The 15,455-nt window shown below is 43.1% G+C and overlaps 1 protein-coding gene across 21 annotated transcripts in view; it reads left to right on the top strand.

The window, feature by feature from the left end:
- The window catches only part of PLEKHS1 (pleckstrin homology domain containing S1), a 71,432-nt gene that overhangs the window by 38,622 nt on the left and 17,355 nt on the right, over nucleotides 1-15,455 (top strand). For 17 of the 21 annotated variants that reach the window (XM_085603326.1, XM_085603322.1, XM_085603327.1 and 14 more), the window contains exons 9-14: nucleotides 479-595; nucleotides 1,588-1,659; nucleotides 4,311-4,426; nucleotides 5,678-5,752; nucleotides 9,778-9,987; nucleotides 14,596-14,694. In XM_085603326.1, the coding sequence (XP_085459452.1) occupies nucleotides 479-595; nucleotides 1,588-1,659; nucleotides 4,311-4,426; nucleotides 5,678-5,752; nucleotides 9,778-9,987; nucleotides 14,596-14,694 (689 nt within the window). The remainder of the gene's footprint in view (nucleotides 1-478; nucleotides 596-1,587; nucleotides 1,660-4,310; nucleotides 4,427-5,677; nucleotides 5,753-9,777; nucleotides 9,988-14,595; nucleotides 14,695-15,455) is intronic. The other 4 variants (XM_085603332.1, XM_085603331.1, XM_085603333.1 and 1 more) reach the window with 1 other exon arrangement.

Here is a 15,455-nt window from a genome sequence, read left to right as displayed (position 1 = left end):
AGCGCTACCAATGATTCTACTCTTAGGGCACTCCCGTAGGGAACGTCTGTAGTGTTGTGTGTGTGAAATTACTAAACAGACTTATTCCTGTTTATAAGATTATGCTGAAAACTGTCGGTGTTGTTAGATATTTCCGATTCTTGCCGCAATCAACGACCTGCTGTTAGAATGTGTTGTCTCCTGAGTACAATGGAAGTGGTAAGCTGAAATTAAGAAGATAGTTCCCGCTGAAAAAAGGTGTCTTCCTGTTCGTTACCACAAGTGGCCCCGCTGACACTATATGTGGGGCTTCTATCATCCGGGAGTCGTTTTCTCTCCGAAGGAGAATAGAAATCTGATTCTGCCCCCGGGGGCAAAAGATGTATTTCTTAAGGCCTAATTTAACCAAAAAGCTCACTAAACTTTGATGCTACATATCATGCTTTTAGACAATGCTTGAAGATTTGGTTCACAAAATATTCTTGTTTTCTCCTAACAGCGCAACTCAGAATATCACAGTCACTCAAAGCCCGAAGAAAGCGATCAATTGTTCGAAGCAAATGACTCACCCGATGAAGGCATCTATGATATCCCACGTAAACTACTAAGATGCATAGTAAGTCAAACTGATGTATCAACTCCACTCAGTCAAGATCTTTTTAACTAGGGGGACCCCACAAAATGCTATTAGAGCTAAAAGGAAATCGGCCAAAATATTAATTCAAAGGCCCTGTAGACTTATGTTAAAGTAGAATAGTATTAAATGGTATGAGAATTTCTATAAAGTGTGGGAGCCAGCCGTGGCGATGTTGGATATTGCCATAGATGTGTGCAGGAAGCAAAAGGGAAACAAAACACTAGACAATAAGTACACAGGATGGTAAACTTGAGGTATTGTGCCATTTCCCTAAATTATTTTAATTTACATTTTATGAGATTAATATTTAGCATGTCCCTAGCTCAGGAAGGAAGTAGGATGCTGTACATAGATGAGGAATATACACAATAAGTCATATAAATTAAAGCTGCCTGTATGAAGAGTTGGAAATGAATGCATAGGGGTGATCCAACAGTGCAGACCGGGAAGTCAAGTCAAGATGGGGTTCAAGAAAGGTGAGAGGATAGGAGGTGGACGAAGATGGGGTGTGTCTTGAGCTACACAAAGCACCTGAGGGCATAGGGTGCCCTGCTGATGATACTCATAGGTCACAATGTGTGAGATGCCCCATTCTAGCTTTAAGGACAAATGCTAAAGGGATGTAATGGCAATTTGGCTTGTCCGAATACGCCATCGCTGCCCTCCTCCATAGATGAATTCCACACGAACTGGAGGTGCATTTGCAGGGGAGGAAATGTGAGGGTCATATATTGTCCATCTCTGTATGTGCTGGTCAAGGAGTTAAATTGAAATTAAAAACTGCATTTGAGAAAAAATATTCTCTCTTCTTTTGATCAGATCCTTATCTAAAAGGCAAAGGGGAATAATTATAAAAGTCAACACCTAATGTGAATCAGTTTCAGTCACTCACTCTGCAACATAATCCTGTCATTGCATCATGCCCATTGCAAGGCGTGCTCACCACATATGTTCTTTTGTTTTTTATCTAGTACTGCAACAATGAGGACGGCTTGGCCCCAGGAACTTCGAATTCCCCAAAATGCACGCACCATCTCACCAAGGTAATACCAATGCAGAAACACATTAGAGTATGGGAATACTTGTACATGTTGTTCACGGTTCACCTTGCTCATACTATTGCTGGAACTGAACCTGCACCCTTTCTCACCATCTTTATTGCCAGCCCCGCCCATTTGCTTATAGATCAGATCTGCACTGGTGGAGACAGCCCGGCCAGTCACCCTTACGAGGCTGATAAAATGAGTATCATTCCCTGGGTGATGACACCTATCATGTTACTGAATACAAACAGTATTGCTTGTGGTGTGTGCCGGGTGGCATTCTTGAGTTATCACCCCTAACAGACTAGATGGGCATCACAGTACATGAAGATAGATCACTGGAACTCTAGTGTAATTACTATGCAGCATTTCTACAAGGGTTAATACAAATTTGCATGAAAAGCTTAAAAAAAATGCCTAGGTGACAGGAAACACAGAGTCAAAAACTGGCATTTCCATACTCACATCGCTTTGCTTTAGAGTTAACGTTAATAAGATTGTAGAAAGCAAATTTACTGAAAACATGTTTGTTTTGAAAGCTGGATCATTAACCACCTGTGCCCGTATTATGCATAGGGTGCACTGTCCATGTTTGCGCCACGGCGCACCTTTAAAAAAGTGCTTCTGGAATAGACTAGGATAGTGAGCCCTTTTATGTTGGATACACTGCCTCCTCAGTGGCAGCAAACACTACCAAGCTGTTTGTGTTTAACAGTACAGCCGGCAATCCTCCTCAACTTTAAAGAGGGGACAGTGATCCTCCTGCGGGCTGGGGCAGTGAGTGACTGCACCCGGCTGCAAGGGGGTGTCTGGGGATTCATGGGACCGCTTTACCCCCTCACAGCTCTACAGAACAACACAGTTAGGCAGCACGACTTTTGCAATGTAGCCTCCACATTGCCGGTGACTCAGCCCCCAGCTCCAGCAGACAGAGGACTCTGCCGCACCAACCAGCATCAAAGCGGTTGTGGGAGCTTATTTCAGTGAGCCCCTTGCACAAGCAACGAGCACTGAACTTCTAAGCGGACGAATGACTTTGCTGGTAACCCCGCACGCCCAGTGATCAGTGTTAATCCCCCCTGGTAGGTTACTTCCCCCAGTGTGATCAGACTGCCGCAAGCAGCGCACTCAACAAGCTTATCTCCCTGGCAGCTGTCCGGCTTTAGCTTGAGGGGATGAACACATTCGCAGCCAGATTCGCGGCTCTTGTTCAAGCAACTTCCACCCCTGGATACCCCTACAATATAGTTACATGCGATTGGCGTACAAGGTATTCCTTTCTTCCACGGTCCTGAGGAGGCTCACAACTGCAAGGGCTGAAACGTATCGACATCATCTTTGGAGGAGCCATCAAACCTTAAAACTACCAAATAACAATCTGGACACATTTTAAAGGAAAAAGAGGACAGGATTGTCCTCAATATGATACCACCTAAAGGACTTCTTCCTCTGTGGGCTGCCTATTAAATAAGGAGTGCAGCCACACCACTGAAACCAACTGGAAGACCAAAGGTTTTTCTATTTGTTACATTTTAGGGTATTGTAAGAAAAAGGTCGACAATTGCTTCCACTTTTATTTTTATTTCATTTTTGTGTTGTATTTGTATGTTTAAATGATACTTTTAAAGGCACACTCCAGCCGCCAGTACCAAGAGTAAAGACTACTACACAGCAAATGAGCGAAATAAACAATGTATTTTAAAATCAAACATATACAACAGTGACTAATTTAAGTATTCATTGTGTAAATAACAAATGAACGAGCTTTTTGCCCAATTTGCCATACTTTTGTTTACTTACCCCCGCTAGAGGGCTGCCCTCAGGGGACACACTATGAGTGCGCCACCTTTTAGTGTTGTACTTTACATGCGACTTCTAAGGCCTGTTCGACTCTGCGCTTACATCCATAATAGGGCACGGACACAGAGGCAAAGTGATTTCCTCATTTGCTTGGGGCCACATCCCCATGCAAACAAGGGCCAGCCCTCCCACAATAGCACTGGTTCTACATGTGTACCCGTACTGTCAGTATTACAGATGGGACCGCACAAGCATCTTTGGCCAAATCTGTAACACTATAGTGCCTCGTGGGCACACAAAGCATGCGCACATACCCGTTGTGCCCCTAAGACACTTTGCGCAATGCAGCCCCCGGCCTACATTTAGGAGTGTCTGTGAGCAATAATGTCCTTACAGGGTGAACGTAGTACGCTAGAAAATTCCATCCAACATACCATACTACACTAATACGGACAAGTTAAGAGCTATGAGCAGCTGGGATTGTGGCAGGAGTATTGTTGCACCGGTTTTAGAGCTTTTCTCTGGAGCTTGCCAGATAGGCCCACACTTTATGAAGAGTTCTGGCACTTCATGGCATTGACCCGTTGCCTTGATTGCCATATGAGATAGCTCACTGCATTCCTATGATTACTGTACAGATCCTTGTGTGTAACCCCAAGGTGACAGGTCAGAAGCCCTACAGTGAGACTGCAAATAAGATACCTTTCAGGCAGTCAATACTAGCACCTTATTAGCTGCGCCCAAATGCAAGGTCGTCTCCAAGATATGCTGTGTTGTGTGCCTAGATAGAACTATTTGATTTATATTTGTCGCAGTGACGCAACTTTTTTAACTTTTTCCAAATTTGGCAGGGCAAGAGTGACCTCAAGGAGCCTGCTGACCTCCCGGCCCCTGAGCAGTCGGATGAAAGTGAGGATGACGAAGAAAGTAATGAAAAGGAGCCTCAGTATGTGTATATGAGAAGTATGTAAGTACATCTCAGTCTCAGCTCCAGGGTTACAATGGAAATAATACAATACTCATGTTTAGAGAACAATGTCAAGAGCATGTCAGTTTGACCTGGTCTGAAACTGAAGCATACATTGTAAGTAACAAAGCAACATACCCTGGCAACCAGTGATGCTGTCAGCAACAGGAAGCCTGAGGTGTCCATGCACCAAAAGCTGACCTTAAACATGGAGGCAATATCATTTAAAGTATGGCTTGTGGTTTACTTTTCCCAAAGCTGGTCACAGAAAAGTTACACATAATTCAAATTTAAAGTAACATATGAAGAATTTCAGGCACTACTTGGAACTCAAGCACTAACTTTACTGATGCCTGTACTTGACCATTTCAGTAAATGCAGGAGCTTGTCCGACTTATTCTGCACTGTTGCAGTGCTGAAACTTGCCAGAGTTTTTGATCAATAAATGTTTAATGCACTTCAGAAACCAAGTATTAAAATTTGTTGTAACCATATGTAAAGTCTGTAATACCATGTAGTCATATTCTCGCTTAAATCTGCGCAGAGGGAAGTGCTTTGACAAACACTGAGAGCAGATGTATTAATATCAGTCAGGGCTATCACTATTTTGTAGTATATTGACATGGCTAAAACCCTTTATACAGCTGTCAAAAAAGTGGCACTGTGAATTTAAAATATGAAATTTAAGATACCTACTCATTTGATACACTCTGTCCTTCCATTTACTTGTCATCTCTATGCTCCTTTGTTTGTACTCATTTGCACCAATTTCATTCCTATAGATCCTGTAACTGTATTAACATTTGAATAAATCTGAAAAATCATTCCTTGGTGTGCCATTGTACATTCTAGACATTAAACAAAGAGTCATTTCAGGTATCCGAACCTGAGCTTCTCTTACACACAGAGTGGCAAAAGATGCACAAGCACACATCCACAGCAGTCCCAACCAAAAGAAGGAAAGAGAAGAAAGACTAGAAATAACGGAAGTGGGCTTATGGGAAGTCAACACTCAACAGAGCTTCTTTACATGCTTGCAGGTGGTAGCTGTAGAGCAATTGTATTGAAAGCCTATCCTTAGCAGATGTTAATAGTAGTAATTACAATTGGGTAAAAACAATCAAGATTCTATATTTGCCTGGGAAGTATAAACAGCGAGGAGCTGACACTTTTGTAAAATATCTTGTCCACTTGTATGGCTTGACTTAGTACATTTGTCTAGTAACTAAAACACATTCTCATTTCTTTTAGACCACAGTTAGTTGGAAGTGTTGTCAGCAAAATGGATCATACAGCAACGGCATCCAGCTCCCAAGACTCTCTTGTGTAAGTAGCGCCTCCATTTGTAAAAGTACCAGTGCAATTTCTAACAGCTTCTTTATAAAAAAGATGGTGGTCCATATCTTGAAACCACAATGATCTCATTGGCCATTCCCAATAGGCTCAAATTGTCTTTGGAGTAAAACTGGCGATGCTTTAGATGGAAGAGGTGTGGCGCAGCAGCCAGGGCAACTGACGCCGGAACCCAGGGGCTCACGGCTTGATCCCCGGTTCCTGTGGCAGATCAGCCCAGCACCATGCAACTCTGGGCAATAGCTTGCTTAATCTTCCCGAGATCCCCAAGCGCCATGACACCTTCGGTTAATTGTTCGCACTTTACAAATACTGGACATTTAGATAAGTGATACCTTATACAAGCAAGATTTGAGGCCATCTCAATATGTTTCTGTGACATGTTACAATGTGTTTTTCAATTGAATTTAGGTGATTAATTACTGTATGTGTAATATGTGCATGATGGGGACCCTTCTACCCTCCTTTTTTAACGTATTGATTATTCTTTCAACGTTTTTTAATGTTTTAACGGTGTGCTTCTATGGCTTTTGTTAGCCGAATAAAGTATTTTTGACTTGACTTGATACCTTTTACAAGCAATACTTGATGCCATCTCAATAAGTTTCTGTGACATAATCATATTTTATGAAAACTCTCCTACGACTATGAAACTTGCAAATAGTTTGTTTTTAAATAAGAAGACATTTCTTCAAAACGTAAAATCTGCCTTATACCCGACCCTGCCAAATCTGACATCTCTGTGAAACAGTGCAAACTCGCCAACTAATTCTAAATGCCTGCAAGCATACTACATCATGGACGCCAGATATTTAAGTTTCACCTTGCCCAACAAGAAGGAGGGTGCATGACCTGCTGTTTCCTTTGACCTATATACCCACAACTTAAAAGTCAGCCTCTACAGGGTTGTATCTCGAAATATGAACTGCATAAATATTGTGCTGTGAAAGTGTTGTGGCAAAACTTCTGAGATCCAAAATACTGAGAAAGTAACCCCATATAGTCAAGAATAGATTCACTATTCTAAGTAACCCCATATAGTCAAGAATAGATTCACTATTCTTACCTGCACATATATATATATATATAGATATCTCTATATATATATATATATATATATATATATATATATATATATATATATATGTTATCTACTGGCGGTCGCCAGTAGATAGTTATAGTTAGGACCGTGTTTCCATAGGAAATCTCAAAATTCTATTCTGAATAACTTTGGCGCCGGCTGACGAATCCTCGCGAAATTTTCAAAACTAATGGGGCGCTCCGTTCAGCTCCTACCCTGAAAGTCTCGGGGTGATTCGTCAAGCGGGGGCCGAGAAAAAAGGGGGGTCCCAAAACGCGTTTTCCCCATGCATTTTTCCATAGGACCTTTAGACGCAGCTACAGCCCGAACGGCTGAACAGAATTACTTGAAATTTGGCAGAGAGGTAGTCCTCAGGTCAAGGATGTGCCTTTTGTAGGTCTGGTGTAAATCTGTTCAGTAGGTCCTGAGAAAATAGCATTTAAATCAATATATATATCTGTAAGCGCGCTCCGTGCGCTTACCGTAAGCTTACCGTACGCGTACGGTGCCGTGCGCGAGCTCAATTCTGATTGGTGGTTACATGACTGTAAACATTCGAATCGGTCGAAATCAGGAAGTGTCGGCCGCCATTTTCTCTCTCTCGCACTGAGAAACAAAGGTGGGGAACGTGAAACGGGGGCAACGAAGAGAGTTGCAGACCCCCTAGTGTTTGTCAGGGGGTCCAAGAAGGACCCAAAAGTACGAAAAATAAATTTAATAATTTTTAAAAAAAATCGCGGGGTACGCGTACGGTAAGCTTACCGTACGCGCACGGCAAAAAAAAATAAAAAAATAAATAAAGAAGTAACAATCACATTTATTAAATAAATTAAAGGACCCACAAGGGAGAAAAAAACAAATGTTACTGCATAAAAAAAGGCGAGGCGCGCACGGCATGGACTGCGCAACGTGGGCGCTCGGTGCGCGAAGCGCACCGAGCGCCCACAGCGCGCGCAGGGTGTGCGAAGCGCACCGTGCGCGCAGGGTGTGCGCATAGTGAAAAACCAGAAAAAAATAAATAAATAAATGCATAACTTAGCATTTAAAAAACCGTACAAATTCACTGAAAAAACCATAGGTTTCACACACGTTATAGTTAGGAATTATCATTTACAAAACCTTGCAAATTCACTTAAAAAACCATAGGTTTCACACATGTTATAGTTAGCTGTACATTTCACTCGTAAAAAAACAATGAAATTCCACGTTATAGTTAGATCAGGTAACTATAACTTGCGCGACCGCAATCCACAATGTGTAATTTCAGATGTCATCATTGATGTCATGAGTGATGTCACTGACCATGTCATGAGTGATGTACTATGTGACGTCATCAGCAGTTTATTGTGGGCGCGCAAGTTATAGTTACCTGATCTAACTATAACGTGGAATTTCATTGGTTTTTTACGAGTGAAATGTACAGCTAACTATAACATGTGTGAAACCTATGGTTTTTTAAGTGAATATATATATATACACACATCACACAAAGTTCAGCAAATGAAGCGCACACTCAGGAGGTATTACCAAGTGCAGGTTTATTAGTCCAGTAACACAGTAACGCGTTTCGACAGACAAGCTGTCTTGATCAGGTGTGATCTGAAAGCAGATGGTACATGTATGTGAAATTGGATGCGGGATTTCTGTTATTCCGTAATCATGGGAACTTGGAACATGTTTTCTAATCCCCCTTTAAGCAATCACCAAAATTTAGATTATCATTTGTTGGGAACTCTAGTACTGTTAAAATAGCCATTCTGTTTTTTTTATTGCGTACGGGTGGATTTGTGCAGTCATGGAAGTAACCAGCATGATTTGTAAATTTCATATGTCGACAGCTCTATTGAAGATCACTAGTTTGACCGAGAGCCAGTTGTGAGTGGTAAATGTGCCTGTTGATGCACCGCTAGAGATTCCCCATCCGAGCATAGTCTGGCTGTGCTGGTTTGCATCTACTGCTGCACCAACAGAGTGTCTTCCCTGTGCAGTATGTTTATGCAGTCTAGTTTGGGACTCAATGGCTTTTGTGGCACTGTTGAGGCTTGAAAGTCACACTGTCAGCAGGGCAAGAGTCGGGGGTACACTCAGGTGGAGGGCGTCCACCAACTATTTTCAAAGGGTGAACACTGTCCACCCTGTCAAGTTGTTGGGCTCCACTGAATAAAGTGCTAAACTCGTCCCGGTGTAATTTTCAAACACCGGGACACTTTCAGCAGCGCATGCACGTTGACTTCTTTCCATCTGCAGCAAGCAACAACGTGCAGGTGGGGGAGGGCCTTTCTTATTTTAGACTCCTGCTGGGCCCATAACTAAGGCCGAATTTGAGGGGGTCATCAGGCCTCCTTTTGTTCCATTCTCCTGGGTGAGAGCAGTCAGGAGCCTCACTCCTAGAAGCAAATGCAGCAGAGGGCAAACAAAGGTTAGCACTTCACACATACTTAAGAGAGGCAGCTTTTCTCTTTGTCCAGGCTCTGTTTACTAGAAGTGCATGCACTGTAAGAATGCCAGATGTGTTGGTCTCTCCCAGTATTTACACAAAATAAGTGTAATTTATATAGCGCTTACTACCCCTGAGGAGGCGTTGAAATAATTTAAGTACCACTATTCTTTCTTGTATAGCGCTACTCATCCCAAAGCAAAGTGTCAGCGCTGTACATCACATGTACATATTAAAGTCATGGCTTGTGATGCCACTTCCTATCATGTCAATTCCTGTGATGCCACATGTAATGTCCTGCGCTGTGATATCATGTGCCGTGATGTTACGTGTCGTGATGTCACACGCCATGATGTCACTTGCATACTGCCTAATTATGTTAGTCCCCCCACTTCTGTTTTTTAGGACTTGTGCCCTCACTGTCAATAAGGCTGTATCTTGCGACTTCTAACCAGAGGTGTGTGTGGATTTTTTGCACAGCTCCCCTGTTGAGGGGAACCGAAACACAGAGCTGGGATTCCCAGAATCCACTTATGACGTTATCACTCTGTCCGTTCCTGGCTCGGATGAAAGCAGCAGGTGTGATGGAGGTCACGCGGCAGAGGCCACGCCCTTGAGGCAGAGGTACAGCATAGAGAGAAGAAACTGCAAAAAGCGAAGGAGCACCCCATCCCTGCGGCGACTGTCCATGTGAGATATGTTCTTGTGCTTAATTATAGTGTAAGATATAACAATTGGCAGTGTCTATAATTTTGACTTTTTTTAATAGTAAAAAATGTTTTTACTAAGTTTTGATAAAATAGAAAAATAGTACAGAATGGCAGAAGCTATTTTGTCTAAGTGTCATACCTTACTAAACACAGGTTGCAATGCCAGTTCTCAGGGCACATTTCATGCAAGTTTCACAATGCCCTATTAAGTCCAAGGTAAGATGCCAGTTAGGTCCACGGGACGATGCCATCTTTACATTCCCCCTTATGTTTTTGTGTGTCTCAACCTTTTTTTTTATAGGGATGTTTTTTGTGATTTGTTTTAATCTCACACCACCATTGCAGCAACTCACTACTTACAGGGCTAGTCGAGAACATTGGGTGGACTGAAGAGCAGAAACGAGCACCCTGTGGCTTCTCTCTCTAACCCTCTATCCTTCAGCATCGACAGGGCAGTACTAAGGATGCCATAGGCAGCTGAAGACAGCTCGCTTCCTTGTGTGACTTGGCGACTGAAGCCTGCCGCATCTCTGTCACTGCAGAGGGGAGAGAACAGAGGGAGCGGCAGAATGCACCCCTCCTTGCCCTAGAGAAGAAGGCCCGGCTGCTGATTATACCGTGGGGTAAAGCGCGAGGAGCAGCAGGGATCGGCTATACTCCCTATACTGGCATTTTCAGGGTGCTGTATACGTCATCCCAAAAGCAGATGGGACGTGTGCTCGTGTAGTAATATCCTCACGATAAAGATTCAATCAATCCAAAGACGAGAGATATGGTTGAAGCAGGTAGTTTAATCCATGAGGAAAACCCACGACTGATCGCAGTAAAATACAATAGGCATCTGAATACTACAGTTTACATTCCAGAATCTAGTGATGTCACGTAATTGAAATATACACACAGAGCTTTAAAGATACATTACTGCAACAATGGTACATTCTTATATACTACATTACTACAGCTCGCGAGGGAGGACAGATGGCTTGTGTTGTGGTGAGGTGTGTCGAGTCCATGCGTCATCATGTGGTAGACGGGATGGCGAATGAGGCACCGAGAAGGCGCATGAGGTAACGGTGGTATAGGAAAAGAAAAAGGGCCTAGTAGGACACGACAGGGCACCGAAATGGAAGGCATTCTAGGAAATAGGTGAGCTACAAAGAGCACCATGAGACAGAATGGGCTACTGGAAAACGGTGGAGAGTGAGCAGGGCACTGGCAAGCTTCATCATACATGCATTCTGCCAGCTTCTGACATTCTCACAGAATTGGTTTCTGCCACAGTACTCGATAGGAATATTACAATGGAAACAACAGTTGTTCTGTTTTTAGCACATGGAGAAAATATAGTTTCAAGATGTCACAGCAGCCATTAGTATAAAATATATCAACGTGCCACTACTGCCAGCACTGGACGCTTTACTGTGCATGCAATACAAAGCAAGGACACCTTCGGCAAAGGAAGGACATTTGATAGATGCGGTTACTTCCTGCCGTATTGTTTTCCCCAGGTAACACAAAAATAACTATGCTAGAACACCAAAACGTGTGTAATTACCCTAGCTGTATCCTCACATACTCTGCAAATGTAAGAATGATATGGTATAGTAGATTGTAGAATACTGGAAAGTAATCAGAGCACTGACAGCCAGCGATGTACACAAAATAAACATCTACATTAACAATTTCTATAGAAGGGTGATCTCTGGATAATTCAATAAGATGATGCCAAGTTCAACCTTCATTAAAAGTAAATGAGTGTGTTCCACCAATCAACACTGCAACTGCAGTTGATGTCAGTAGAATATCATGAATGCATACATGAAGGATCAGAGTCATGCTAATAGGTGCGGCGAAGCTTTTGAATCTTCACAGTTAACCAATTGTAGACCGGTCATCCTTAGGGTGGTCTTCCCCCAACGGTTTACCTGCTTACCTCTACCTTTTGCTGTATCTTTTTGTTGGTCTTGGAACTCTGAGCACTTTACCACTGCTAACCAGTGCTAAAGTTTATGTGCTTCTTCCTAAACATGGTGACATTGGTGTATATCTAAATGGCATATTTCGTTTACTTGTAAGCCCCTTGTAAAGTGGTATTCCATATAACCAGGGCCTGTAATCTAAATGCTACTAATGGGCCTGCACTACTGGTTGTGCCACCCACACAATTAGCCTTTCAAACCTGTCTCAGGCCTGCCATTGCAGGGCCTGTGTGTGTAGTTATGGCCACTTCGACTTGGCATTTAAAACCACATGCCAAGCCAATAAACTCCCCGTTTATTAAACATAGGTCACCCCTAAGAGAAGCCTTAGGGAGCCTAAACGGCAGGATGCTGTGTAAGTAAAAGGTAGGGCATGTACATTTGAGTTTTACATGTTCCAGTAGTGACAAACACCTGAATTAGTTTATCACTACTTTGAGGCCTACTCATCTCATAGGCATAAAATATGGCATTTCCCTAAACACTTTTAAGCTCCAATTGCTGATTAGAAGGTAGTACCTAAACCATGTTTCATATCTGTGGATTGGTAATGATAAATCCTCTTTAGTGGTAAGGTTGGATTTAACATTACTATTTTAGGAATGCCACTTTTAGAAGTTGGACATTTCTCTGCTCTTACCTTAGCTCTGTGTGCTGGCAGCCTGCCTTCAATACATGTCTGGGGTGGGTGAAAGCGACACTTTATGCATTCCCTCTAAACAGCGACAAACACAAGAAGGGTGGGTGTGACAGAGGACTCATCTACATTTATCTGCATTCTGATGTCCTTCCTGCGTAGGAAAGTGAAGTTGGAGCTGACACATCTGAATAGGCAGTGTCCTGTGTCCTACACAAAGGGCTGATTACCCCCCACACACACAGACAGCCTGTTAGACAGGGCTGGGATGAAAGGGAACCTATGCGCTTCAAGGAGCTGCTTTGAAGTCACCCCCTCACTTCAAAGGCACTTTTGGGTATAAGCACTGGTGCTCTGACCCTCCCATGACAGTGCACTACTGGACCTGTAAAGAACTCTGCCAGAAGTGAGGACTGCTGTGCTATAAGGATTGCCAGTCTACTTGACTGACTATTCTTAGGAACTTCTTCACTGCTCTGCTGTGCTGAGCTGCCTCTGCCCATGCTACCTGCTGAGGACAAGGACTGGACCCATCTCACTGGAACCCAGCGTGACTCCATGGGCATGCTGGCTTGCCTCCTGTTTTCTGAAGTCTCATGGTCATAAAATACTCCCTGCAATTCTGCTGGGGCTGCTGGACTCTGTCATCTGTGGGTCCTACCCTTGCCTGAGGTGCCCCTCAGAAGTGGGTTCTGCAGCTGTTTTTGCTCCAAAATTAACACAGTGACAACTTTACGCTGATTGGAACCAACACATTGCCCTTCGATGCCAGAGCCCATCAATGACATCTCCTCGATGGACAGCACGGCACGACCTCTATGCTGCACTGTCTTTGTAAAGGGGCTCCTTGACCCCTCACATCTAGACTTCGACATCAACGCTTGCTCCATCCAAGGTTCTTTGTCAGCGGGATCTGTCTGAGTCCTGTAGCCAGCCTGCCCTCCATTGCCGTTGGTCTGAACTTTGGATTTACCCCATTCTAGCGCAACCTTTCAGCGCTATTAACTTCTAAGCACTATTTTTGGATTAATCTTTACAAATTCATAACTCTGGATCTAATTATTGGATTTTTGTTGTTTTGGTCTTGATTTTCTCATAAAATTATTCTGTATTTTTCTAAACCTGTGAGATGTCTTTATGTGGTGTTTTCATTGTGTCTTTCACAATACTTTACACATTGCCTATTAAGTTAAGCCTGCCTGCTCTGTGTCAAGCTACCAGAGGGTAAGCACAGGTTCTTTCTAAGAGTGTGTCTAGCTCACCCTGACTGGGATTGTGGTCCCCAGTTTGACATGGTGTAAATCACTGCCAACTAGAGACCCAGGGGCAGATTTACAAGCCCCTTGCTCCACTTTTGCGTCATTTTTAACATGGGAAAAGTGATGCAGAAGTGGCACAAGGGGATTGTAAATCTGCCCCCCAATTTCTAACAGCCGTCTTGGACAACAAACTGTGCACTTCAGGCCTTAGATCAAGGTTTTCTAATCTCACGTACAAGGAACCCAACAATGTTGCTGATAGCTATGGATTAGCTCAGGTGGTGTTGACAGATCCCTTAACAATACGTTATAACCAGTTTAGTATTGTTGATGTAGGAGGTAGGTCATGCCGCTGTCGATAATGGTATCACAGTGATAAAGCCTGTCAGAAACAATGGTCTTCGTCCCATCACAATCACAGGTTCTGTAATTCAGATGGTGGTCACCTCACCTACCACCTGGGAACCAAAGCCGACAGTGAGTCAATTGAACACAACTCTGCCATTCACTAAGATATGTGCATTCCAAAGTTTTTCTGCAAGCTGGGCTTCTATTGGTGCCACTGAGAGCCTGTGCCATCAATGCATTTGAAGGATTAGCAAAGGATAATGTGAGCAGCAGCCCAGCGCCTCAGAGGAATAACTCTAAGATATACATAAGTAAATGTGCATTAAGCGAATCCAGATAAAAAATGTGGCATCTCTTTCTTACAGCTCCGAAGACCCACGTCTGTTCATTGAAGAGAACATTTCTTTGCCCAAAGAAGGCCTCAGTACATACCTGGAGCTCAAGGAAGATGGAGAGAAACTATGGTAGGTATAGCTATTATGCGCACACATGTGAACTGAGGTCAACCAAGCCTGCAGCAAAGAGGTTCAACTTTTAGCACATTACGGCCCCCCTGCTGGGTTGATTGACTAATGAGAGCTCCATACAATATGGGGCAGGTCAGTTCGCTGTATGCAATACCTGCTGAGCAACGTGGCTTTTACAGTAGGTCAGTTTTTGGAGCACATGGCTTTTGTAGGGCACCTGACCATGTACAGAGATGAGGCAATATGACCGCAGCTATCAAAACCTACATATGTCACTTCATTGCTTGCTGCTCAACTACACTTTTAGATTAAGGACTAGATTAGATTATGGTTATGTGGCAAAATGCACAATTGTACATTAAATAACTGAATTGTTATTCTCAAAAGCATACTGTGATAGTTACACCTAAAAGGTTGTTACTGAAGAATCATTATTTCAATCACAAGTCATTGAATCTAATCAATAAGCAAAAACGATTATTTGCTCTCCTAATTACATCTGCATTAAATTCAGTGACGGTGTCCCAGAAGGGTGTATGGCAGTTAAATCCTCATACCTGGTGGGCTTGGTTATTTATTATTAGATCATGCAAATGTTTAGTTATCCACTTATCCACTGAAAATGACGCCGCTGACGATGAAAGGCAGCTGCCTGACCATTCACGTATTTATTCTGCCCATGTCAGTTAATGACAACTGCAACAGGAGCCAAGCACACATCTTGAGATTAAGGTTTCGGGGCCACATTTACTATATTT

The sequence above is a fragment of the Triturus cristatus genome, chromosome 1_2 (genome assembly GCF_964204655.1).
Source record: "Triturus cristatus chromosome 1_2, aTriCri1.1, whole genome shotgun sequence".
In the NCBI taxonomy this organism is placed as follows: domain Eukaryota; kingdom Metazoa; phylum Chordata; class Amphibia; order Caudata; family Salamandridae; genus Triturus; species Triturus cristatus.
Note: the sequence above shows the minus strand (reverse complement) of the source record. Positions and strands in the feature narration are given on the sequence as shown.